Below are 25,155 nucleotides of genomic sequence, written 5' to 3'. Positions count from 1 at the left end.
ATTAGTTTTCACTTTAATCTCTCTTCCTGCCAAACCTTTTATCTTCTAGTGGAAGAGGAAAAAGAATAAATAAAGAATCCTATAGTTGCAGCAGGACTGAGCAGAGCCCGGAGGTGCAGAAGAAATTAATAGGCCCTGTTGTCAAATCAAACCGGGCAGCAGACTCTGGACCCTGAGGCTGGGGCTCTGGACTTTCAGGAGCTGTTTACACTTGAGTGAAAAAACAGCCAGGATCAGGCAGGGCCAGGCTGGTGGGATGGGGCCGAGGGCAGGAAGACGGCGTCTCCAGCCTTGCTCTGCCTCCCCCGCGGTCTGATTAATCGCCTCAGTCACCTGGTTACAACAGTTGTCCTCTGGACTGTCTCTGTCTGAAACGACGTTTGTTCACTGTGCCCGACCGAGCAGGTGAATGGCTCACTTCTAGACACTGTGATGTCTGAAGGAAGAAAGGGGTGGAAGAAGACCTTTACTGAGTCCAGTGTCAGTCAAGCTTCCTGCGGGAAAAGATGGCGTTCCTGAGTGAGAGCAATCAAGGATGGAAGTTGAAGAAGGGGAATGCTTGCGGAGATGCGGGTAGAGGGGAGCTGTTACCTGGGGCTGGTAGCCTCAGAGCGGGTTTCACTCGTAGGTCAAAGAGCCCAAGGCAGTTGCAGAACCCCAAAAGGGGAGACTATGTAGGGCCACCGCTTGGAAAAGAGGAGAACCCTTTGGATGAAGGACCCAGGTGGCCCCAGGCAGCCTCCCAGTGAGGAAGGAAGGGCCTTACATTTGCTCTCCTTGTCTATGGGAAGCCTAAGGGCAGGATTCCTTAGGGCAGAGCTGGGTAGGGAGGGTGGAGCTTGGATCTAGGGAGAGGGAGGTACCCTGGGCCAAGCTTACAGCTAGATGCTTTCAATGTATGTTATTTCATACTCGGGAGCATCTTGGGGATTATATGTTATCCCCCATCTTTTCATCATTTGTATTGATTGATTGATTGAGATGGAGTTTCGCTCTCGTCGCCCAGACTGGAGTGCAGTGGCGCGATCCCAGCTCACTGCAACTTCTGCCTCTTGGTTTTAAGCAATTCTCTGCCCCAGCCTCCCGAGTAGCTGGGATTACAGGCACCCGCCACCAGGCCCAGGTAAATTTTTGTATTTTTAGTGGAGATAGGGGTTCACCATCTTGGCCAGGCTGGTCTTGAACTCCTGACCTCGTGATCTACCCGCCTCGGCCTCCCAAAGTGCAGGGATTACAGGCATAAATACACATTAAGAAAACACCATGTTCACCGTTTCTAAGTGCACAGTTCAGTGGCATTAAACACGTTCACACTGTTTTGCCACCGTCACCACCATCCTTCTCTAGAGCTCTTTTCATGTTGCAAAACTTCTGCCCCACTAAACAATAACTCCCCATTTCTCCTTCCCCTACTCCTCCTACTTTCTGTCTCTGTGAAATTAACCGTTCTAAATGTCTCATACAAGTGGAATCATATAGCTTTTGTCTTTTTGTGACTTATTTCACATCGTATACTGTGCTCAAGGTTCATCCATGTTCTGGCATTGGTCCTAATTTCCTTCATTTAAAAAGCTGAATAGTAGTCATTGTATGGGCAGATCGCATTCTGTTTACCCATTCATCCATCGGTGGGCAGTTGGGTTTGCTAGCAATAATGCTCAAAATCCTAAGGAAATTGAACACTCGAACAAAGGATTCTTAGCAAAGCAATTTTACTTCTGCGCAGAGGGGTGCCTCCTTGGCCAGTCTCCATGAGAGCACACCTGAACAAAGGCATGAGAGTCTTTATTCCTGACGCAAGTCCTGCCCCTGTACCCTTTCCCCATTGGCTGGGGCCGGGTTGTACAATCTAAACTAATCCCGGTTGGCTAAACTTTTGATTTTTTTAGATAAGGTGGGCACGTGAAAGAAAGTGGAGAGGAAAGGGAAAGAGGGGTCTGTAATGAGCTAGAAAGTGAGTCCTCTTTGCAAATAAGGAAAGGAATGTGAGCTGGTACTGATAACGCCTGGTACTGTGGCGTGCCCGGGCATCTAACAAAGGCAAAAAGGAAAAAAAAGGGAAAAGGCAGCGGGGTGGGAGGTACGATAAATTAAAGAATAAAAGATTGATCGAGGTCTTTGAAGAGAAACCTCATCATATCCCACAGGTTGCTTCTACCTTTTGGCTACTGTGCATAAGGCTACTGTGAACACAGGTGTGCACATATCTCTTCGAACCCCTCCTTCCAGTTCCTTTGGGTGTATACTCCGAAGCAGAATTGCTGGATTATATGGTAATTCTGTCTGAATTTTTTTGAGGAACCACCATACTGTTTTCTGTAGCAGCTACCCCATTTTACATTTGCAGCAACAGTGCAATGGAGTGGAATTTCTCCACATCCTTCCCAACACCTGTTATTTTCTATTTGTGTGTGTGTGTGTGTTTTTAGTAATAGCCACCCTAGTGGGTGTTAGATGCAATATCATTGCGGTTCTGAGTTGTCCACTGTCTTCACAGGAGTTCAAACAAAACTGAACACCCTTAAGTGGGAGAGCTCGTCGTCAGCTGTGGTCTCCACGCTTCTTTCTTCTACATACCAGTTCTCGTCAGAATGAGAACGGTATTTCCATGGAAGCTGGACTTGGCACGAAGGGGCCCTGCCTTCTACCAACCGAGTCCGGTTGCCCTGATACTGGGAAAGACCTTTCGTCTTCCACATTGACAAATGGCTGTTTTCTGTAAGGGAGACTGCTTGGCAAACCAGATCACCACGAGCTGCGTGGTGCCAGTGGAAGGATTTCAGGCTCCCAGAGCGAAAAGGGAAGTTGCTGTGAGTTCTTCTGTAGGTACCGGGGAATGCACACGTTTTGTTTTTAAAGGAGACACACAGAGAGGGGGATCCTCATCAGCTGCCCATGATCCATGTCACTGGAAATCAAAAGCCAAGAACACTGAAATGCCCAGCTGGTGGCGAAGACTGCATTCCCAGAAACCCATTTTTGGAAGCAGCTTTATTTGAAATAATTAAAAAGATTCCATCTTCACAGCCAACTGGCTTCATGCTTCAGAGCAGCTTAACTTTGTGTTAAGGAATCCAGTGAGCAGATTCTGAATTAGTGATAGACATCTCTGTGTGAGGCCACAGAAGTTGCCTTTGAGAGTCTCATTTTCATTTTGGAGCAATTTATGGCCACTGCTTGTGATCGGTAAGGAGCTGGAGTGCATTTCTGATGAGCTCGCAGGCGCGGACTCGCGAATCCCCGCAGTTCGAGCTGTAGGTTTTTGGAGTAGCGGCTGGGATTTTATGTGTGAATGTTGACATGCAGCTGGTACTGTCTGCAGGCTCCGCCTAGCCCAGCACCGTGGCAGAAAGCGTGCGCCACCTCTTTCTGACCATCTCTAATGGGGTGAAAGGGACCTTAGCACCATTTCAGGTCAGCGAGACAGCTCGATTTCCAAAAGAATTTCCCCCACCCAGGTCTTACTTCACTAATAACTTGAAAATTCAGTTCAGGCATCATCGCAATTCAGAATAGAAACCGACAGTGGATGCTGGAAGTCACTGCCAAGACCTTGTTCATTCCAGGGCATCACTCTACAAAATGATTGGGCTCAAAAGCATGTTTAAACTCTGCAAAAAAAAAAAAAAAAAGTACACACACAAGGGTGTAGGATCTCCAGCAGAACCTTCAGAAGCCTTGCCGGCGAGAACACATTTGGCTGGCAGAGTCGCTCTTGCACACCTGCTGGAAAGCTGGGTGGGAAGATATTCTAAACTCGCTGTGAATTTCATTACGTCTCTCTCCAGCCAAAGCCACTCAGGGGTGTGGTGGCGTAATGGGTCTGCCACGCAGATGGGCTGCGAAATACACAGCCCATCTGTCTTTATCGTGCTCATTTCCTCTTTTATTAAAATGTTAATGAATATAGTTTTTATTTATCGTTCAGTGACATGTGCAGCATCCTTTTCTGGGAGACAAATCTGCAATCTGCCTAACCACGTGAGCTGACAGAGAACTTTCTCCCCTTACATACCGAACACAGGAATTAGGGACGTTTTGGTTCCTTTTAAACCGCCATGCAGGTTGCACAAAAAAATCCCTTTGCTCATTGATGGCGCCATGGGCGGGGGGAAGTTTCCTTTCTGGCTTGCAGATTACTAGCCACATGACTGGAGCCTCCGTTTCCACACCTGCTCAATGGGATAAGTATTCCTTCTCCTGGTGCTGTCCTGCTAAGCAAATGAGCTGTTCCTTGAGAAGGACATGCACTTCTGTGAGCTTGAATTCGTTTTCTTCATTCTTTCAGACTCTCCGTGGAAAGTGCATCTGGCAAACGTTGGCCCCGAGATGACAGGCGTCACCGTGAGCGGCCTGACTCCGGCTCGCACCTATCAATTCCGGGTGTGCGCGGTGAATGAAGTGGGCAGGGGCCAGTACAGTGCTGAGACAAGCAGGTGCGTGAATCCCGCCCCAGGTGGGGGCGCAGAACGCCAGCCAGGCCCCCAGCCAGGGGCCTGAACGCCAAACAGAAGCATCACAATAGGTGGTGGAATTGATCGCAGCAACCCACTGGCCTCCCTCAGGGAGACCGCCCAAAACGCGAACAGAAAAGCCTGTCACAAAGAGGGAAACACCATCCCACACAGGCTTAGCTGGGCCTTCCTTCATTGCTGTGAGGCAGGTTTCTTGGATTTTTCCTGTGGCGACCTGGCTGTGCCTACATAAATCGCTCCTGACAGCACAGCCCTCTGTACACAGGAAATTAAGAGCGTATATGTTTTCCACGTCCTTTGCCCACCCCACTGCCGGATGGAAGCTGGTGTCACAGTCTTAACAACTCAACACCTAGCGTGCTGTAAGGAAAGCTGAAGACTCCTCTGTCTCTGCAGAGGCTTTGCGTTCCTGAGTGGCCTTCATGCTCTCCCATCCCTGTGAGGGCCGCCTCTGAAAAGGTCTCATTCGGAGGTGACATGGGAAAACGGCTTCATCACATTTCAGCACGCCCTCCCCAACCAACCTGAGCTTTCAGTGGGCTTGACTTGTAGAACAGCTGAGCTCTAAATCCTTTTCTTCCCTCAAAACGTGGGAGTTTCATATGAGAAATATTGAAAGAGCCAAAGAAAACAGTTTGGGAGGAGTCTGAGACGGCGGGCCCAGGAGCCGACGCGTTCAGGCTTACAGTCTTTCTAAAGGGCTGAGGTGCTGGCGCTATTCACACAGAACAAAGTCACCTCCGTGCCTTTCTCACTGCTTGGTTAACTGATTTTCTGTTATGTTGATTTGTGGTAACTGTTTCTCCTGTCCTTTTGGTTTCATCGGCTGTGTGTTTTGCTTTTCTTGAAACCCGATTTTCTTGAATAGTCAGGCTCAAGATTCAGCAAAATAGGTGAAATGCAAAGGGGCCCCCACTGTTTCTGGTACTCATCTCTCTTGTTCCTACCCGTCTTTTATGTTTAGGTTGATGCTACCTGAAGAACCACCCAGTGCTCCCCCGAAAAATATAGTGGCCAGTGGGCGGACCAATCAATCCATTATGGTCCAGTGGCAGCCGCCCCCAGAAACAGAGCACAACGGGGTGTTGCGTGGTTACATCCTCAGGCAAGTACCCTGTGACTGGCCATCTTTAGGCCGCCATTAGAGCTAAGTGTCGATCTCACAGAGGGTTGCAAACCCTAATGTCTGTAAGAGCCAAACAGGAACCAAAGGAGGCAGACCAGGTGTGAGATGTTAGGGAGCGGTGGAGACTGTGGCAAACTGGAGTGCACAGGCCAACGTGGGCAGCCTTGCGGAGACGTTCTGTGCATATTTGACCATAAATGACACACACAAAACTGGTGTCAGGGTAGCATTTTGGCAGGAGAATGGAGGGAGTATTAGGGGTCGGAAGCAAGGTATAATATTCATTGTGCTTTTTTTTTGAGATGGAGTTTCACTCTTGTCGCCCAGGCTGGAGTGCAGTGGCACGATCTTGGCTCACTGCAACCTCCGCTGCCTGGGTTCAAGCGATTCTCCTGCCTCAGCCTCCCGAGTAGCTGGGATTACAGGCATGTGCCACCACACCTGGCTAATTTTTGTATTTTTAGTAGAGACAGCGTTTCACCATGTTAACCAAGCTGGTCTCAAACTCCTGACCTGAGGTGATCTGTCCCTCTCAGCCTCCCAAAGTGCTGGGGTTACAGGCATGAACCACCGCATCTGGCCTCATTGTGAGTCTTTTGATTCCATTTAAGTTTTCAACCAAGGGCATGTGTTGTTCAATACAGTAATTTTAAATTAAGAATAATTAATTTGATGTAATTATTGGCCAGTTGTCACCAGGCTGGTGTGTTGTTCACTAATGCCAGATCTTCTAGTATTTTCAGAAATTAAAAAATCTAGCTTTGTACCTGAAACCTCACAACTTTTAGATGTTGGGAATGAAATCAATATATTTGGAAACAAAGGCAGGGCTCACGCACACTTCTGCAGGCCCGGTGTGGCTGAAGGGTAGCCAGGGTGCTGTCTTTGCTTTATAAAGGGCAGTTATAAAGCAATTCTCGAATTGCTTCTCGAATTGTTGGGAACACTGTATCTGAACTTGTCTGTGTTTGAGAGAAGAAACCTCCTTTGCCAAAACTGCTAATTTTAAAATTGCACTGAACGTGATCATCGCAGTGGTCTGTTGACACAAGTAAAAGAAAAAGTAAAGCAGAATTGCATGATAATTATTAAATCTCTTCTAATAGTTTGCAGCACTGTGGACAGATTTGCTAATTTTGCCAGTGTGACTGGGGCAAGAACAGTGGGTATCCCCTGATTCCCTTCCTGGGCTCGTTCCAAGTGTCTGATCAGTAAATAGTGGCTAACAAAGGTCTTCAGCAGACAGATTTAATTTCTTAGATAAATGTAAGAAATTGGGAAATGCTGCATCTTCAGCTTCATTATCCTTGTGTATGAAGAGCGACACCTTCCGTGTGTGTGTGTGTGTGTGTGTGTGTGGTGTGTGTGTGTGTAGTCACCCATTCATCATTTAATATGTGTTTTTCTATATGCCTGGAATATTTGCCTGTCAAAATCAATTTGCCGCTGTTTTCAAGTTTTTCCTCCAGTGTTGAGATTCTCTTCTAAATGTAAGCCAGATGGTGACCCACCTGAAGTGGTTTAAATGGGCTATCTCCAGGGGTACACAAAGAGCTCCAATCAATAGCAAAGTCCCTTTTGTCTCGAGGCTCCAACTGTCCTTCCTCATTTCAAAGAAGGGGGAAGAGGAGTTTGCAGTTCTGTCCCCTGGGGGTAGGGGCCGTGGGCTCTGGTTCCTGTTGATCCCCTGGGATGGTTCCTAATTGCCTGACCTCCTCCGCTCCAGAAAACAGCCCCGTGTCCCTGCCGCCTGCCTGCGGCTGAGGGCTCCTGTGGCACTGCTGCTCTTGCCCCTGCCTTAGCCATTCCCTCTCGTTCTGCACCCATCCACTAATGAGAATAATTGGCCGCCCTCTCTACCCAGCCGCACAGGCCTGTCATCCCTCTGTCTCTGCCTTTCTTCAGCACATGCAGAAAGAGTTTCCTTAGGCTGAAGCTGTCAAGTGATGACTTTAAAAGTCATCCCACACAACCAGGCCCAGGGCACAGAGTTTAATAATAAAATCTCTCTGATGTTACGAGGCCACGTCAGGGACTGCACATTTCTCTATTCTGCAGGATTACTACCGTTAAAAGGATTTTCTGTGATGGGGTCAGTAGAGTTGGGTGCTGGGGATGAGGGCATCTTCTGTATTTGCAGGAGCTTAAATCCAGAAAGCCCTGAGATGAGGGTGTGCACTACCCTAGGGCTATGAATATCAAAGTTTTCAGAACTTAAAGAGCCATGCCAAAATGAATTAGCTTAGAAATGTTTCCGCATAATCCTCCGGTCTGCACATCAGCTCTCTGTTTGCAAGTGTGTATCCTCCAGGGCACAGCCTCTGTGTCAGATCCGAGGCACAATGCAAGGAAAGCAAAGAGAAATAAATCACTTCCGTGGCTCCAGCCATAAGAAGTAGTTAGGATGCGTGTGCAGTAATAAAATATTTATAATAATAGGCAGGGTGTCTCTTTGAGAGGAGCATAGGGGTTATGTCCTTTAAAAACATTCTCCTGTTTATTTCTGTATAAAAAATCATCTTGTTCTGGCTGAGATGGTCTCCTGGGCAACATATCCTACCAGCAAGAGGAGGCTGCCCTGCACTTCCGTCATTAATTGTAACCTTCTTAGACATCCTGTGACTATTACAAAAGCACTCGGAGCCACTGGTCAGAATGGGCCAACATGCCTGTTCCGGAGGGGAGCACAGGCTCTTCGGAAGATGTGAATTCTGCAGTTTGTTTTTCACAGTGGTATAAAGAGTGGTCCCAGAGAAGATGGGTGGCTCATGCAGGTGTAGTTCCTTATAACTCACAGTTCTCTCTCCCATACTTCTCAGTAGAAGAGCAGTGTTCAAAAATACATATATATTTAGGGAGTGCTTTACACCTTCACATCTCTTGTACATTCAGTGTCTCCTTTGACTCTTGCAACAAGCATGGAAATGCTGCTGTCATTCCCACCTTAAAGAGGTGGAAACCAAGGCTCGGAGAAGTTTGGAATTTTCCCAGCACCACCCAGCTCCCGAGTGGTTGTTGAGCAAAGTCTTCCGATGCTGGTTCCTCGGCTCTTCCCTGGAATGTCCATTGTGTAGCATTGGGTCCACAGGAGGAATCCTTCTCAAGGGCCATCCTCGTTCCGTCGTCGTGATTACAGACGGTGCTCGGGGCCAGCGTGCCCAGGCTACTCAGGTGCATGGTGTGGGCACGGAGCCAGTTTCTACCTTTTCCCAAATGGCTCAGTCCCATTTGTTTTAAGAGTTCATCTTTTGTAGATGGTGAATGTAAGTGGAAATGCCTGTCACACAGGTGACTCCATGCCAAGCCTTTCTCCCAGTGGCCCACTGCCTTGAGGACCATCGTGCTACGTCGGCGACCTGAACACCCCCTGGGAATTGCACGTGTACTTGCTTGGTGCAGGTCATTCAGTAAAGGAGTCAGAGGTGGACACATTATGAAGCCACAACGTTGTTTGATAACTTGACTTTCATTTTTGCCCATCATGGAATAAAGCTGTCCCTTCCCTGAGTCTCCCACCAGGCAAGCCCAGGGGCCACTTGCTCCTTTCAGGCAAGAGACAGAAGGCGGCCTGGTACCTTCTTGCTATTCAAGGGCCATCTGCTTTTGATCATTTGTTTTCTATCAACAGGCCCCACCAAGCGCACACGGTCGGCAGCAAGAGAGAGTGAGAGGATGCTCTCAGAAACTCCTGATTCTTGTGAAGAACCTTGTATGACCATTTCACGATTTCCTCACTTCCTTTTCAAGCCGTCCTTCTCTTGGGAAAGTTGTTTTACATTTTAGGGCCTGAATTTCTAGGTTTCTTCTCTGCTTCGATGTCAGCAGCCTTACTGATGTTCCGGTCCACGCGTGTCCTTCTCAGCTCCTTCCCCTTCGGGCTCAGGTGCCCTGCCCCCATGGGACCACACAGGTAATGGACATGGAAACTGCAGAGCCACCGAGCTCAGAGATCAGCATCCTGGAGGAGCCTGAAGATTTCCACACGCCGTGAAAAGCCAGCGGATTTGCTGCCACTCAAGTGTGGGACTGTGAGGCAGGAGCCACTTCTGGGATAGAAATCAGAGGCTCTTGGAAGCTGCAGGATGACAGGGCAGTCACTCCTACTGGGCATGCCCCTGGCTTTACCCAGGAGTGCTGATCCAGGAAGGCTCAGTAAATTACTTGAGTCAGTTCAGTGCATTCACTTCTATAGACCAAATCATGGGGAAATGTTTGCTAATCAAAATGATACTATGACAGATCTTCTCACAGTACACACAGCAGTTTCCTAATTTATACATCCTAAGCCCTGAGTTGTGTACATTGTCTTCTTTTTTATAAGCACTACTTGAAATTTCCGCCTTTAGTGCACTCAGAACATAGTACCCAAGCGCCCACCTAGGTCTTCTACAAAGCAATTTGTCATACTCAGCACTGCACTGGTATGTTAGAAGTTTCAACACCTTTTCAAAGCCACTTATTCCAGTTCTGGGATGCACCTGGACAAACCTGCAATTCCTAAATGGAGCTCTGTCCCTGGAGACCACGAGACCGTGTGCCACCCGGTTCTAGAGCTCTGTCCCTGGAGACCACGAGACGGTGTGCCGCCCACTTCTGGAGCTCTCTCCCTGGAGACCACGAGACCGTGTGCCGCCCGCTTCTGGAGCTCTGTCCCTGGAGACCACGAGACCGTGTGCCGCCCGCTTCTGGAGCTCTGTCCCTGGAGACCACGAGACGGTGTGCCGCCTGCTTCTGGAGCTCTGTCCCTGGAGACCACGAGACCGTGTGCCGCCTGCTTCTGGAGCTCTGTCCCTGGAGACAACGAGACCGTGTGCCGCCTGCTTCTGGACCCGCTTCTGGAGCTCTGTCCCTGGAGACCACGAGACGGTGTGCCGCCTGCTTCTGGAGCTCTGTCCCTGGAGACCACGAGACCGTGTGCCGCCCGCTTCTGGAGCTCTGTCCCTGGAGACCATGAGACCATGTGCCGCCCGCTTCTGGAAGTCTCCCCACGTTTCAGACTCACAAGAGGAAAGTGTTTCTCAAACTGATTTACAGCAGCTCCCCGACGGAAATCATGTCTGGAATTTTTGGTCCTAAGTCACTGTAGTCCCTAGATGAGTTATATGTAAAAAGCTGTAATTTTTTTCTTAACCATAACGTAGTTGAAATGTCAGTTCCATTTTGCCTTGAGCTTATAATCACTGTGAGATTAGAGCACACTTTTCCAAATCATCGAGTTAGGAAATAGTATTGTTTAGGGCTGACCTCTCAGCTCTGCTCCCGTTTATTTACTTCCATTTCCCCCTCACCCTGCGGAATAACCGCGGGTAAACACACTTCCCAGGTTCAGTTGTTTCTTGATGGTGATGGGCTTCCTTTGTGGCACAGGTACCGCCTGGCTGGCCTTCCTGGAGAGTACCAGCAGCGGAACATCACCAGCCCAGAGGTGAACTACTGCCTGGTGACAGACCTGATCATCTGGACACAGTATGAGATACAGGTGGCAGCGTACAACGGGGCCGGCCTGGGCGTCTTCAGCAGGGCCGTGACCGAGTACACCTTGCAGGGAGGTAAGCGTGTCTCCAAAACCACGAGGGGGCGGGATCTTTGCCGGGGAATGGGATTTGCAAAGTTTGATTGGTGTATGTTAGAAAGAAAAACAGAGAATTCAGTCCCCTAGGAAACGTTTACAAGCAAATTCATCACGTATTTAATAGGATCTCTCCAACTATTCCTCAACGAAAGCAGAACCGTAGACGGGAGACACATGCTATTCTAACTGCTTTTTCGGGGACTCAGGAGTTTCTGTACATGCCCTTTAGTGGGTGCATCTAGTCTTGAAAAGCCTGTGGAACTGGATCGTTCTAAATGGATTGAGTGTAGGTTTTCGCAGGAAAGTTGGCGGTGGAGTTCTGTGTGACACTGTGAGCGTTTTTCAAAGAGCACGGTGATGATTCACAGTTTTATTTTTAACGATGGAACATGATGATTGGTCATCAAATTTGCAACTTGCTACTTTCTTTGGTTGCCCTTTTCAGTTACACAAGCACACAATCTACTAGGTCCATAAAAACCGCCCCTACCGCTGGAAAAAATGACCAGACATAAACGTCATAAAGCCAGTGGTTCTTAAACACACGTGGTGAGGCCCGGGCATGGCATGGCAGGCCTTCCACAGCATCTGGTTCCTCCGCTGTTTTCTGAAGGACACAGATCTCAGCCCCAGGAGGAGTAAGGGTTGGGAGGTCTCCTCTGCATCTGCATTTCACTGTTACTACTCTTAGCAGGAATAAATAGACCCTTTCCTAACGCAGCCTCATTTGTCCCACAGCAACCCAAATCCTTGCCCAGGGAAGTCATTTTTTTACCGAGTCTAAAACCCTTTTTCACTCTGCGATTTATGCCCTCGCCTGATTCACAGGTGTGATTTTATTTGCTTAGGCATTTTTATTGCTACCAGACCTTAACCTTTTTCAAATGATAAGGTTTCTGACTGCCCACTTCTCTCCCCAAATCATGCCTGAGACCTAATGTTCCTTGATATTACATGCTGTTATTATCATCCCGTATTGATTGGCTGTCTGTTGTCATCTGTAAGTCCATAAATCCTCCTTTATAAATTAAGTACAGTCAGTTCTGCCTGCACAGTGACTAGCAGAAATATTTAAAATGCAGGACAGCCAGGAAGGACCTGTTCATGTGCAAGTAAATCTTGATTACTCATTCAAAAAGGAAAATGGCTGAAAACCTGGACAGTTAACGTTTGCTTTAATTAGTCTATTTAATCAAATAACAATGAACGTAGAAACACTTAAAAAGACTCCTATCGCTATTAGTAATACCTTGTTACTATTAACCGTGACTGTTTCATTTTATTTCCGGTGCATTTGAGTTCTGCATGGGGCAGAGGGAAGCAGATCTCCACCTAATTGAGAAGGGCTTTGAGGCTTTGGACTCTGGCTTTTATTCAGTTGGCACTGGGAAACCATGAAAGGCTTAAGATCTGTGAGTGACATGAGCAAAATGCTGCATTAGGAGGCGGAATCTGTGCGTGGGTGTGCAGGGAAGGTGGGAGGCAGGGAGCGGAGAATGGCAGCAGGGACTCCAGAGACAAAAAAAAATGAAGTGATGAGTGTCCCCCAGCTCGGAAGCCTGGCAATGAGAAGAGATAGGGATGTGAGTTTGGGTGGGACGCCATCGTTTTCAAAACAGCTCACATGGATTCCGGGGTCTTGCCTCCCAGCAACCCTGTAAACGAATGCAATTCGGCCCCACAAGCACTTCCCAGTACCTCCTGTACAATAGGGCTGGGTATAAAAACAGGAACAGGCCCAGTGCCTCCTGTACAGTGAGACTGGGTATAAAAACAGAAACAGAGCCCAGACCCTTCCTCAAAGTGCGGACAGTTTATAGGAAAGAGCAGGGCAAGTTTCATTTTCAGGCACCTGTTCATAGGAAGCTGAACATTAGCTAGCTGGAATTTAGTTGGTCTGAAATCACGCAGGCCACTAAGGCAGAACTAGCACTGACATCCAGGCTTCCGAGACAAGGCCGCTGTTCTCTGAGTGACATCGGCTGCCTCTGATGTCACTAGGACTTGAGAGGAGATTTTCAGCCTGGTTGGTGAGGGACTGTGCTTAGACTGGTGGGCTGGGGTGCAGGGTTCCCCCTAAGATGGTGGCACAGTGGATGGGTTCCCACCTCCATGTCCAAGTAGTCTTCTGGATGGGGAAATTACTAAATTATGCTTTTCTCTGGGAATGAACTTTTTCCCATATGTGATGAGAACCTGACTTCGATTGGTCCAAATCTGGTTCATCATCTATACTTTAAAAAAAAAAAAAAAAACACTATTCATGAGTGAACATTTGTGACTAATGCTGTACGTGCAGTTTCCCGTCTGCAGCTCAGCTTCTGTAGCAGCACCATCCTTCCCTTGCTTGGGTGTTTGACATTGGGGGTTGACATACAGAGCCCCTTATGGGTCTCGGGGCAACCAGCAGACACAGTTGTAATTCCTGTCTTCGTGTCTTCTTCATGTCTTCCGCCTCGGCACTCCCGGCACCCTCTTATGGATGTGGATGGCGCTACCTTCTTCCCTTGTAAGCCCAGTGTGGAAACGCAGGTGGGCCTGTTCTCCCTTTGAGGGACTCAGCCCTCCCTCTCTGGATATTTCGGACTCCTATGATTTCAGTGGGATGGTAAATGCCCCTGGGGAATCTCCCCAGAGCTTGCTGGGTTTGGGCAGGTCATGTCATGCTTTTCTTCCAGACCCTGGCTCCAACCCTAAACTTATTCCTGGGCCACTAGGATCAACATCTCAGGCTTGTGACAGCCTCGGAGACGCCAGGCACCACCAACCTGACCTTTCTTTGTTCGAGGGACATGCTTGAGTTCCAGGATAAATTGGGGGTGATAACACTTACTGACCAGAGCATTAGGACTCTATTCTTGGAAGTGACTGGGGTCAGGCACGTGGCAGGCAGCAGAAGGGAGTGACCCACGGCCCAGGGGACAGGGCTGGCTCGGCTGGCTGCACAGCCTCCATGCTTCGGTGTAGTCAACTGCACTTATCCCTCCGCGCTCTTCAAAGACCTTCCAGCCAGCCACGCCGCCCCTGAACAGAATGAAGCGAGGGTATGAATTCTGTCCTGAATCCACGTTCCCCTCTGCGACAGTACATGGCTAGGGGAGGACGTCAGACCCCTAGTCTAGAAAGAGCTGGGGAGGTGAAGGGAAGACGGGGGCAATGCTTGCCTGGCTCTGGAGGGGAAGATGCAATGAATGGGATGGAAAGGGATCTGCCTAGAAGGAGGCACATGAGGAAGCAGAGTGACAAGAGGGACCGTGAATGCGTCAGGGGGACAGTGGTGGGGGCGCAGTGAGCGCAACGTGTTTCACACACACGTATATATTCACACGTTTCTGGATACGTGAGCCCCAGAAAGACCCTTCCCGGGAGTTCATCCAGGCCTCACTCCGTGTTTACTACTAATGTGCCTTCAAGAAGCACCTGTGCCGTTCTGTGCCTCCAGTTTTCATTTGTAAAACTGTGGCATTTACACCTGTCCTGACTCAAAGAGCACTGTGAAGAGAAGATGAGATACTACATGAGAGAAGGCTTTGAAAACGAGGAGACATCACACACATGCCAGAAGTGTGGCTTTGTCTGTATTCGTTTTTCCACTCTGATGACACGTGTCTACTAGGGTATTTGAATGCTTCCATAGGGGCCATGGCACAAGTAGGGACCTGGGGGCCATCTCCCTGCTGACAGTAAAATCAAACTCAGACACTCAAGAATTGATGTGAGCGCCTGTGGTATGCGTGGAGCTGTGGGACAGGCCCCGACCCCGAGGGTAGGGAAGATCTCTGGTGTGTCATCATCCTTGGGTACCTGCAGTCTGGCCCCGGAGGTGAGACTGACATTCATGAAATAAGAGCAGGAAGTAAAAGAGAGATCAGCCTCACTCATGCACGGTCACCCCTCGGTTATCTGCAGATCGGGGTACTGGGCGTGCTTTGAAGAGTCCTGAGTCAGCACCCAGAGGAATGGGCTGTGGACACAAGGCTGTGCCTAAAGAGGTTCTCCCTGTGACCCACGTGGCAGCGGCACCTCAGAGTTTGCAGCTGTCTGTGTGGCTTACGAACAGTGTCTGGCTGCTCACAACACACCCACAGTGACAGGAGCTTAAACAGGATGGAGCTGTGTTTTTACTTCTCTCACTTCGGGGGTTGGGCGGACATAGTGGCAGCTCCAGGGTCATCAGAGAGTCGGGGTTCTTTGTCTGTTTGGCTGCCACTTGAGCATGTGCCTTAGGTCACAAGCCTGCTGTTGCAGTGCCAGCCATTGCATCCCCACTCTAGAAGACAAGGAGGAGGAAGGCTCAGGGCTGTGCCTCGGGAACGAGTATGCCCACCTTTAAAGAACTTTCTTAGAAGTCCCGTTGGCTGCTGACTCTGCTTACAATTCCTGGAATTCTCTCTGTGTGGGAGAGACTGGCAACGTGGCCTTCCAGCTGGACACGTATCTGTCCCTTATTAAGGAAGGGAGGGGAAGTGGATATGGGAGGGGAAGCTCGCAGCTTCTGTCTCACTTTCTTTTTTCTTTTTTTTTTTTGGAGACGGCATCTCGCTCTGTTGTCCAGGCTGGAGTGCAGTGGCACGATCTCGGCTCACTGCAAGCTCTGCCTGCTGGGTTCATGCCATTCTCCTGCCTCAGCCTCCCAAGTAGCTGGGACTACAGGCACCCGCCACAACGCCCGGCTAACTTTTTTTTTTTTTGTATTTTTAGTAGAGATGGGGTTTCACCGTGTTAGCCAGGAAGGTCTCGATCTCCTGACCTCGTGATCTGCCCGTCCTGGCCTGCCTCGCACAGAGTGAAAACTGCAAAAGCACAGGTCCTCCAGGCCATGGCTTCCCACCCATCCCCTGAGGGCCCCTCAGCCTCAGGCCCCCAACTCCGTGGGGCTGTTTGGACATTAAGTGTTCAGTGCTTATTTGCTGCTGGGAACCACACTTAGGGGCTTGAAGTACCTCCCAGCTATTAGCACTGATTGTCAAGGCAGCCTAGAGGCCTGAGTAGGTCCTTGAAGCTGAAAAGGGAGTAATTAAAATGCCTGTAAACTGAAAGGGAAAGCATAACTCATGAAATTAATTATTTGTCAGCATAATTTGGGAAATTATTGGAATGTCTACAAACAGAATTTGACAGCGGGTCGGAGAGCATGCAGAAGGCAGGAAATGCCCAGCCAGGAGGAGAAGGAAGCCCTAGGCCGACCAGCCTCTTTTCTCCTCCTCCCTTCAGTGAATGGCAGCTTGATGCATCTGGGGAAATGAGATGTAATTCATCTTGACTTTAATACGGCCCTTGGATTGAGCTCCTCCTGAGAAAGTATCGGAATGTCAGGGAAAGATGTTGCCGCGTGCGCTACCGTTAGGTGGCTGTGGAACTTGCTAGACTGCCCATCTCCAAGAGAACTCAGCAGTGACACAGCATTTGCCTGGGCTGAGGGAGGGAAGGGCATGTAGGCACCAGCAGCAGGCATGGAGCAATGGAGAAGCTGTTTGCTGCAGGGGGAGGTAGCAGCTCATTCTTCTAGAGCATAGATTTTTGGTCTCAAATGTGTTTCCTTCAAGGCAACTCCTTAAGGAAGATGAGCAGCGTGTAGTGAGCACAGTGCGATGTTGACTCCTGAAGCCATTTGAACCCACTACTCACTGGTCACACGCCTTGTCTGCCTGCCTGCCTGCCTGCCTGCCTTCCTTCCTTCCTTCCTTCCTTTTTCTTTCTTTCTCAGAATCTCGATCTATCACCAGTGCAGTGGGCGATCTCGGCTCACTGCAAGCTCTGCCTCCTGGGTTCACGCTATTCTCCTGCCTCAGCCTCCTGCATGACTGGGACTATAGGCACCCACCACCACGCCCCGCTAATTTTTTTTTTTTTTTGTATTTTTAGTAGAGACGGGGTTTCACCGTGTTTGCCAGGATGGTCTCAATCTCCTGACCTCGTGATCCGCCCGCCTCAGCCTCCCACAGTGCTGGGATTACAGGCGTAAGCCACCGCGCCCTGCCGAGTTTTTCTTTTCAGTCCCATTTATGGCTGAGATATATTTAAAATGCATGGTTTGTCCACTCCAGTTCTTCGCAAGCTCTCGGCATGGGCTAGCACCTTGGACACATGGGGATTACTTAATATAAACTTTCTAACTTTCCTGACTCCTTATCCCCCTTCATCCACCATCCCCCATTATCTTGTTGGCCAATCCCATTTAATAGATTTTATTAACAGTGCCTCCATGACCTTTTCCGCTCAAGGCGTTTTAAAATGGGATGTATTAACTTACAAATTGATCAGCAAAGCTCTAATACAGTTTCAGCCAAGTGAACTTTCTGAGGGGTGAGAGGAAAAGTTGGCGCTGCCACAGAAGCTGTGGCCTGAAACTCTGACAGACTCAGTTCCACATGTCAAATTTCCATGATGATTACCCACGATGAAATGGAAAATAACTGAAATTTACTCAAGAATTTTAAATTTAAATAACTGAAATATACTCAGAAATCAATACGCTTTTGGTTTCGAGTGGAAAAAATTCTGTAGAGTGTAAGTTGGGTATAAGTGAGTGCCCAATATAATTAGAAACATTTTTCTTACTGCCAGTGTTTACTTCAGCAACTTTCTAATAATGTAGCTTGGGAGGGAGAGTACTGTAGTCATTCGAAGCAATCAGTAGTTCATGTTCGATGCTGACTTGCTGTTTGGCTCACAAATTCAGTTTTTGTTAGAAATTGTTCAAATAATGATGAAAGACACAGGAAGAAAGAATGTGGCTGTGAAGTTTTCAGGTGAACCTGAGTGTGGAATACTAGACACTGCCAGGATATAAAATGTAATTGATCACAATTTTGTCCTAAAAGAAGCCTGTATGGATTAGCAAACTCCTTCTATCCATTTTTTAAATTCATCCATTAAGACACAGATGTTGGTTTTTCTACAAAGGGTCCAAAGACAAATTATGCTATAAATCATCATCATTCTGAGCACACCAAGATTTTCCTTTTTTTCTGGCTTTATTTCTTTATCATTTTCCTTCTTGTAACAGGTATATTTGTGCTCTAATGATTTATTCTGGTTTCAGAACATTACCTTATAATGAAAGAGAAATATTTCATATTTTAAAAGAAATGGGAAAAACATTTGGTTATCCACATTTCTAAAACATTAGTAAAAGCTCCTAAATGTTCACTAGGGCTTTGAAAGGTTTTCTTTTTTTTTTTTTTTTTTTTTTTTATTTATTTATTTATTTATTTTTTTATTATACTTTAAGTTCTAGGGTACATGTGCATGACGTTTATATCATGTATAACTCCCCAATGCAATCCCTCCCTCCTCCCCCCTCCCCATTCTAAAGTAAGGATTATAAATGAGCACTCTGTTTGCAAGCCCCATTCTTATCTCCTCTTGGGAAATTCTCAATGTGGCATTAAATGACGTTGCACAAAAGATTTGTTTCTCAATCCGTACGACTTTCGAGACCTCAGGCTGTACCTGCAGAATAGGATAATGTTCCAGATTCTCCCAGCATTGCCTAAAACACTAAGTGAAAACTGAACAAAATAGATATGGGATGTTCCATTAGGGGTGGGCGTCCTTTGGTCTTTTAGAACCTACAGGAAAGGAAAGGACAGGAAGCTCACACTTCAGGGGAAGCCACCGTGTACCAGCCTTCACCGTGCTGTACCGCGTCCTTACACCCACTGTCTTACTCCATTCATCCCTGGGGGTCACACAAGATAAGCATCATATCCCTACTGGACAGAGGCAGAAATGGAATCTCAGAGAGGTAACTCACTTTGCCAAGGTGATATAACTGGGCAATGCTGAGAAATGCCAGAACCGAAACCTAGGTCTGCTGGGCTCCCAAGCCCAGGCTACCATCTGCCATCACTACAGTTTACGGGTTTTTTTTTGTTTTTTTTTTTCATTCTATATATATCAGGCCAGGTGAAAAATGGCTTCCAGATTCCTATAGCCATGTGTATGTGGAATAGAAAAGATGTGGGCGCACCTCTTACTCTGCTGCCATGTAGGGTGGGTTTGCAGTGGCTTCTGGGCACTTCGGACTGCAGTGCACAATGAAAACTGTTTTGCATTGAAACCCAGCACACACACACACACACACACTGAAACAGAGCGTCCATGGAACAATAGTGACTCTCCCAGTGTATGATGTACTTTGGTATTTTCTGTTCTATTCCATTCTGTTTCATTCTTTAAAACAATGCTGCTGCGACCACGGAATTGATTTCCCTATCCACGAGTGCATTCGTGACCTACAATTTGAAAAATCCTGAATCCCAGCAATACAGGCTGTTTGGTTTGACTGATTCTTGCCTCCCTTTCAGAAAAAGCCTCTGCCGAGCAGAGGATTCATCAGGGTCTGGGCTGTGAAGCCTGTCTTGTCCCTCCAACTGTAAAGACAGACAGGGGTCTGAGTGAGGGCGTGAGCAGGGCTGCCAGCCAAGGCACAGAGCGGAGGCCTGGGGTGGAGCGGGGAGGGTGGGATATAGCATCTGTATCCATGCAGATCACCCCTGTGCACATAAAGAAGTGGTTACTGGGACTTGCCCTTCACCTGCCACTAGAGGACAGGTGGAAAAATAAACTGATCTAAGTTACTGTGAGCATCACCTTATTTTGTGACTCGCAGGCTTTTCCTGCTAGCCTAGGAACCCTGTGAGGGCAGGGGCTGTGTCTGATTTGTCTTTTTCCTATCTGTATCCCCGTATCCAAGCACAATGCCTGACCTATAGGTAAACAAAGCATAAATAGATGTCTGATCGAAAACACAGGACTTATTGTTCCTGTTTCAACACCCGGTGCTGCACCAGTTTTATCTCCGTCTTCAGCACCACAGCCTGCCTTCTGCCCTGACTCTTGCTGTCTGGAAATCTCAGAAGAAAGCAGTCCCAAGCCCTATCACATGTGGGTTAGGCCTTCCTGTCTTTCTGCTTCGTGATGTCCGACAGCAACCCTTCCTGGGTGTCGCCCATACTGAGCCTGGCTTTGCTCAGGAGCCTAAATGCAGAATCTTTTCTCCCTCTCCCCTGCTGGAAATGCTGAATCTGGGACTGCAGCCTAGAAGGTGCATGGGGAAATTAGATCCACGAACGCATCCCCAGTGTTGGGGAGGTATGCCGCTCACCCTGGACATGCCAGGCCACAGCACTGGTCCTCAGTCCCCATGCAGCGTGGAAAGGCCACTTGCCCCATGGCTGGAGAGGAGAGCTGGTTGTGGGAAGAGTGGAAGAGAAACCACAAATGCACAATTTTCAGACATGGAGAATGCATGCAGATAGGTGCATGGGAAGCGGTGGTTGGGAGAGGAAGAGGAGGAGACACCAAGTTGGCCGGAGCCTAAGCGAGTGGCCAGAGCTTCCACCCTCGGCAGCCTTGGGCCTGTGTTTTAGAAGCTCAGTGTTTGGCATGGGTGAAGATATATTTTAGGAATTAAACTGGTATTTTGTGAATAGAAATAACATCTTGTTCCCAACTGGCTTCAGAGTCAGAGGACTGGGTTCACGAGGACCTGGTGTGCAGACAGCCTGCCAGGGCCTGCGGGCTCTCCCCACGTGCTGTGCCCCCACCCCAGCCTAAACACTAGCCCCAAATGCTTCTCCTCAATGCCTGGCAATTGGAAAAAAATAAGTTCAGAAAGGGACATACAAAACTTTGTAAGTGTTAAAGTATATTCTTCTGAAGGCCATCAGAAAAGATACTCGAGCTTATTTGTCAAAGGTTTGTCAACCTAATAATGCGGTAGAAATGTTTAATGCAGTGAGAACCCTCAGGTGTATCAAAACTGCAAGAACCATAACAACGCAAGAACTCAGCCATGGCCCATAGCAATCTGGAATTAATGATAACACCCGGCACACAAACGGTAATATATACACCCACCCAGTGGTGTGCGGCCGGTGATTCTACCAGGTAATGAGCTCTCCGCTCCCTGGTTTGAAAGGCGTATACATTTAATTCTATGAGGTAACCTGGAGAAATGGACCCCTGTGAATCCCTGCTACATACTGGATAGATGCATCAGCCCCCTCATAGTTGAAATCATATACGGTTGGGATCATGAAAAACAGGGCGTGTTGTTGTGGCAAGGACAGGAAAGTTTGTGCTTCTTGTGTCATGGAGTAGAAGCAGTTCCCTTGCTGGTGGCTCGGCTCCCAGCTCCTGGCCTGCTAGAGGAGATCGGAGCCAGCAGGTGGGCCCTGAATGGTCCAGTGAAGGCTGCCCGACACCCAGGAGAACTGATACTGCACCTGAGGGTCATGGACAATGAAATTTCACTGTGTAAAGACACTGAGATTTCACGGTTTATCTATAACAGGGAAGGTGGTGTTGCTTCAGTAAGTACAACTAGGCTTGTTAGAATATTGGACAGTGCACTCTAATTTCCTTCTGTGCTAAATCCAGCTGATTTTACAGCATTCTCAGTGGGCTCCTTAGCATGTTTAGGTGGGGTCTGCACAGTCCCGTAGGGATGCTAATAGGATGTAGCAATCGCTCATTTCTTACCACAGAGGCCTGGATATTCACATCCACCTGGCCCAGGAGGGCCCATGAATTGCTCTCCCAGCACCTCCTACTATCACTTTATTAATTTTTTTGGACATGTTGCAAATCTCCAAAACATCCTAGAGCTCCATGCTCAGCACAGGTTTCCTCGGATTAACCGTTATTTTCAACTCTTTTTCCATTTACGTAGATGGAAGAGAAGATGAATAGTAACTATCTTTACTCAGGGGCGTTGCAAATAAGCTTTGTATTAATTTCATGACATTATTTGACTTAAATATCAAAAATAAAAATGTGTGTCTCTCTTTTCAGCGGCAGAGAAAATACCTGCCTGACATAGTCACAGGCTCTGTGGGCTGTAACCGGCAGCACACGGTCCTGGGGGAGGAGAGGAGAAGTGGGAGAAGGGGCTTGTGGGGACGAGAGTGGGGGATTTCTATCAACCAATTCATTAGGATGTAGATAAAATAAAAGCAACAAGCAAAGGAAGAATGGAAGAGGGGAGGGAGGGAGAGAGAGGGGGAAGAAAGAAAGGAGCAGGGAGGAAGGCAGGCAATTAGGTAAGAAGGGGAGGAAGCAGGAAGGGAGGAGAAAATAAGCAGAAAAACAAAATGACAGTGGTAGTTCTCAGAGATGGTCTGTGGACCCACAGCATCAACATCTCCTAGGAACTTGTTAGAAATACAAATTCTCGGGCCTTACTCCACATCCACTGAATCAGAAGCTCTTTTTTTTTTTTTTTTTTTTGAGACAGAGTCTCGCTCCCTCGCCCAGGCTAGAGTGCAGTGGCCGGATCTCAGTTCACTGCAAGCTCCGCCTCCCAGGTTCAGGCCATTCTCCTGCCTCAGCCTCCTGAGTAGCTGGGACTACAGGCGCCCGCCACCTCGCCCGGCTCGTTTTTTGTATTTTTTAGTAGAGACGGGGTTTCACCGGGTTAGCCAGGATGCTCTCGATCTCCTGACCTCGTGATCCGCCCGTCTCGGCCTCCCAAATGCTGGGATTACAGGCTTGAGCCACCGCGCCCGGCGGAATCAGAAGCTCTTACCGTATGTGTTTCGACATGCCCTCCAGGTGATTCTAACACCCACTCTAATTTGGGAACCTTCTTTAGGCATTGATAGGTAGAAGAATGTAGTACCACGAACTAATAACCATGAGCCCCACCAGCTGTCATAGTGGAGGGCTTGTGCTGGCGGAGATCAGTCCAGGCTCCTGGAGAGAAACAATAAGCAGCAGTCCCCGGGAACCACAGCATGTGACATGTGACATCACCACGTGTGCAGGCAAGTCTCTCAGAAGAAACTTCAGCTGTGTTTCAAGAAACTCTGGTGGTTGGGTGGGAGGCTGGAGTCTCCTTAAAATAAAGGTCATGACTTTGGAAAAAAGGTGGATATGGGTGATGACACATTATCTACATAAGAGGACTAAGCTGTTGGGACCAAGGTGAACTAGTGAAAACACACGTTTGGAGGAGACGACAATTTCGTAACACTCTGTGTCCCACATTGCCACCTCCAGCCCTTTGGAAGAGAGGCTGGGACAGTCTCATTGGCCACACTGAGTTCCGGTCGAGTAACCCTTTTCTTCTGGTTTTGATTGGCTCCCTGTCAAGATGAATGGGAATTTTGTTAGAATATGGGATTTTGTTCTGACTTGGATGGGGTTCATCTCAAAAAGGAGAAGAGGAGGTCGGGCGCGGTGGCTCACGCCTGTAATCCCAGCACTTTGGGAGGCCAAGGCAGGCGGATCACAAGGTCAGGAGATCAAGACCATCCTGGCGAACACAGTGAAACCCCGTCTCTACTGAAAATACAAAAAAATTAGCTGGGCGTAGTGGCAGGCGCCTGTAGTCCCAGCTTCTAGGGAGCCTGAGGCAGGAGAATGGCGTTAACCCGGGAGGCGGTGGAGCTTTCAGTGAGCGGAGATCGCACCACTGTACTCCAGCCTGGGGCGACAGAGCCAGACTCTGTCTCAAAAAAAAAAAAAAAAAAAGGAGAAGAAGAGTCCATTCAGCGGAAACTCTGTTGGAAGATGAGGTGTGGAGAGGAAATGCTTGGACGGAACTCTGCAACACTTGATGGGGACGGAACTCCAGGTTCACGTAAAAAGAGGACGCCAAGAGAAGCACAACCCTGTGATTCCCAGGAAGCCATCACCAGGGGTCATGTCGGGTCCTCTCAGAGTGAGGCACGTTCTACCAACCCCACTTCCTTTTCAGGGGGGTCACTGAATTGATAGACCTAAATACCGTATTCATCCTGTAGCTTGATTTTCTTTTATTTTTTATTTATTTATTTATTTTGTGAAGAAGTCTCACTTTGTCATCCAGGCTGGAGTGCAGTAGCACAATCTTGGCTCACTGCATCATCCACCTCTTGGGTTGTAGCAATTCTCATGCCTCAGCCTCCCGAGTAGCTGGGATTACGGGCATGCACCACCACACCTAGCAGATTTTTGGGGTTTTTTTAGCAGAGACAGGATTTCACCATGTTGGGCAGGCTGGTCTTGAATTTCTGACCTCAAGTGATCTGCACACCTGGGCCTCCCAAAGTGCTGAGATTAAAGGCGTGAGCCACCATGCCCTGCCGATTTTCTTCCATTCACTCATTCATTCAGTAAGCACCTTGTAGATAACATGAGAAATATGGATTGGGTGAGAAGTAATTACATGGATTCCCACTCACACCACCCACGCAGGGTGAGGATTGAGCTATGCCCAAACAGTCTGATTTACTTGATCAGCCACCACTTGGAGGGTGACTCCATCAAACTCCAGCATGCTGGGCTTCTCCTGGTCAGTACTGTCTGTGACTTGGAACAAATGGAGATGGCATTCCTATAAAATATGCAGGTGTCACAACTGAGGGGGTAATTCATCGATTCTGCCCCAGAATCAAAAATCAAAAATAAATTGCTTTGTTAGATTGGTGGTTGGAATCAACAAACTGAAACGTAGAAAGGATAAGCCAACATGCTGCACTCAGATACACCAACCACTTACATGACAGCAGGATGGGGAGACATGACTTGCCACCAGTTACCATAAAACACTTGGGGTTTACACCCAGAGAGAGCCAGGACCATAATTTAAACTCTGTGTTTGACAGGTTTCCGGATCGAGGCAAATGGCAGCAGCATGCAGCCCTGTGCTGGCTAGATGCACGCCAAGCATCAGCTCTGGGTGCCTGGCCACCAGGGGAAGTGGGAAAACTCAGGGCCCTCCGAGGAGCAGAGCCAGAGGGGCAGTGCTCCGTCTGTCTCATCGTGTGAGCCACAGAGAGAGAACCAAGGCATTTGTTCCGCCTGTCGTAGTCAAGTCCAGTTGGATATTTTTGTGACATTCAAACAGTATGACAGCTATATATGTGTACGAAAACAGCTTACGTAGAAGACAGAGGGGAACCAAGGGGCAGAAGTTGCCAAAAGAAAGGTTTCAGTTGGCATAAGGGAAATCCTCCTTACTAGGTACACCCAGCATGAGTTGATGTGAG

At 48.3% G+C, this 25,155-nt stretch overlaps 1 protein-coding gene across 1 annotated transcript in view; it reads left to right on the top strand.

The window, feature by feature from the left end:
* The window catches only part of SDK1 (sidekick cell adhesion molecule 1), a 990,930-nt gene that overhangs the window by 716,315 nt on the left and 249,460 nt on the right, over nt 1-25,155 (top strand). The window contains 3 exon segments of the mRNA XM_033191941.1: nt 4,289-4,436; nt 5,440-5,580; nt 10,969-11,150. Of these exon segments, the coding sequence (XP_033047832.1) occupies nt 4,289-4,436; nt 5,440-5,580; nt 10,969-11,150 (471 nt within the window).

The sequence above is a fragment of the Trachypithecus francoisi genome, unplaced genomic scaffold, assembly GCF_009764315.1.
Source record: "Trachypithecus francoisi isolate TF-2019V2 unplaced genomic scaffold, Tfra_2.0 Lachesis_group4, whole genome shotgun sequence".
NCBI classification, from domain to species: domain Eukaryota; kingdom Metazoa; phylum Chordata; class Mammalia; order Primates; family Cercopithecidae; genus Trachypithecus; species Trachypithecus francoisi.
This window is presented reverse-complemented; position numbering and strand designations above follow the sequence as displayed.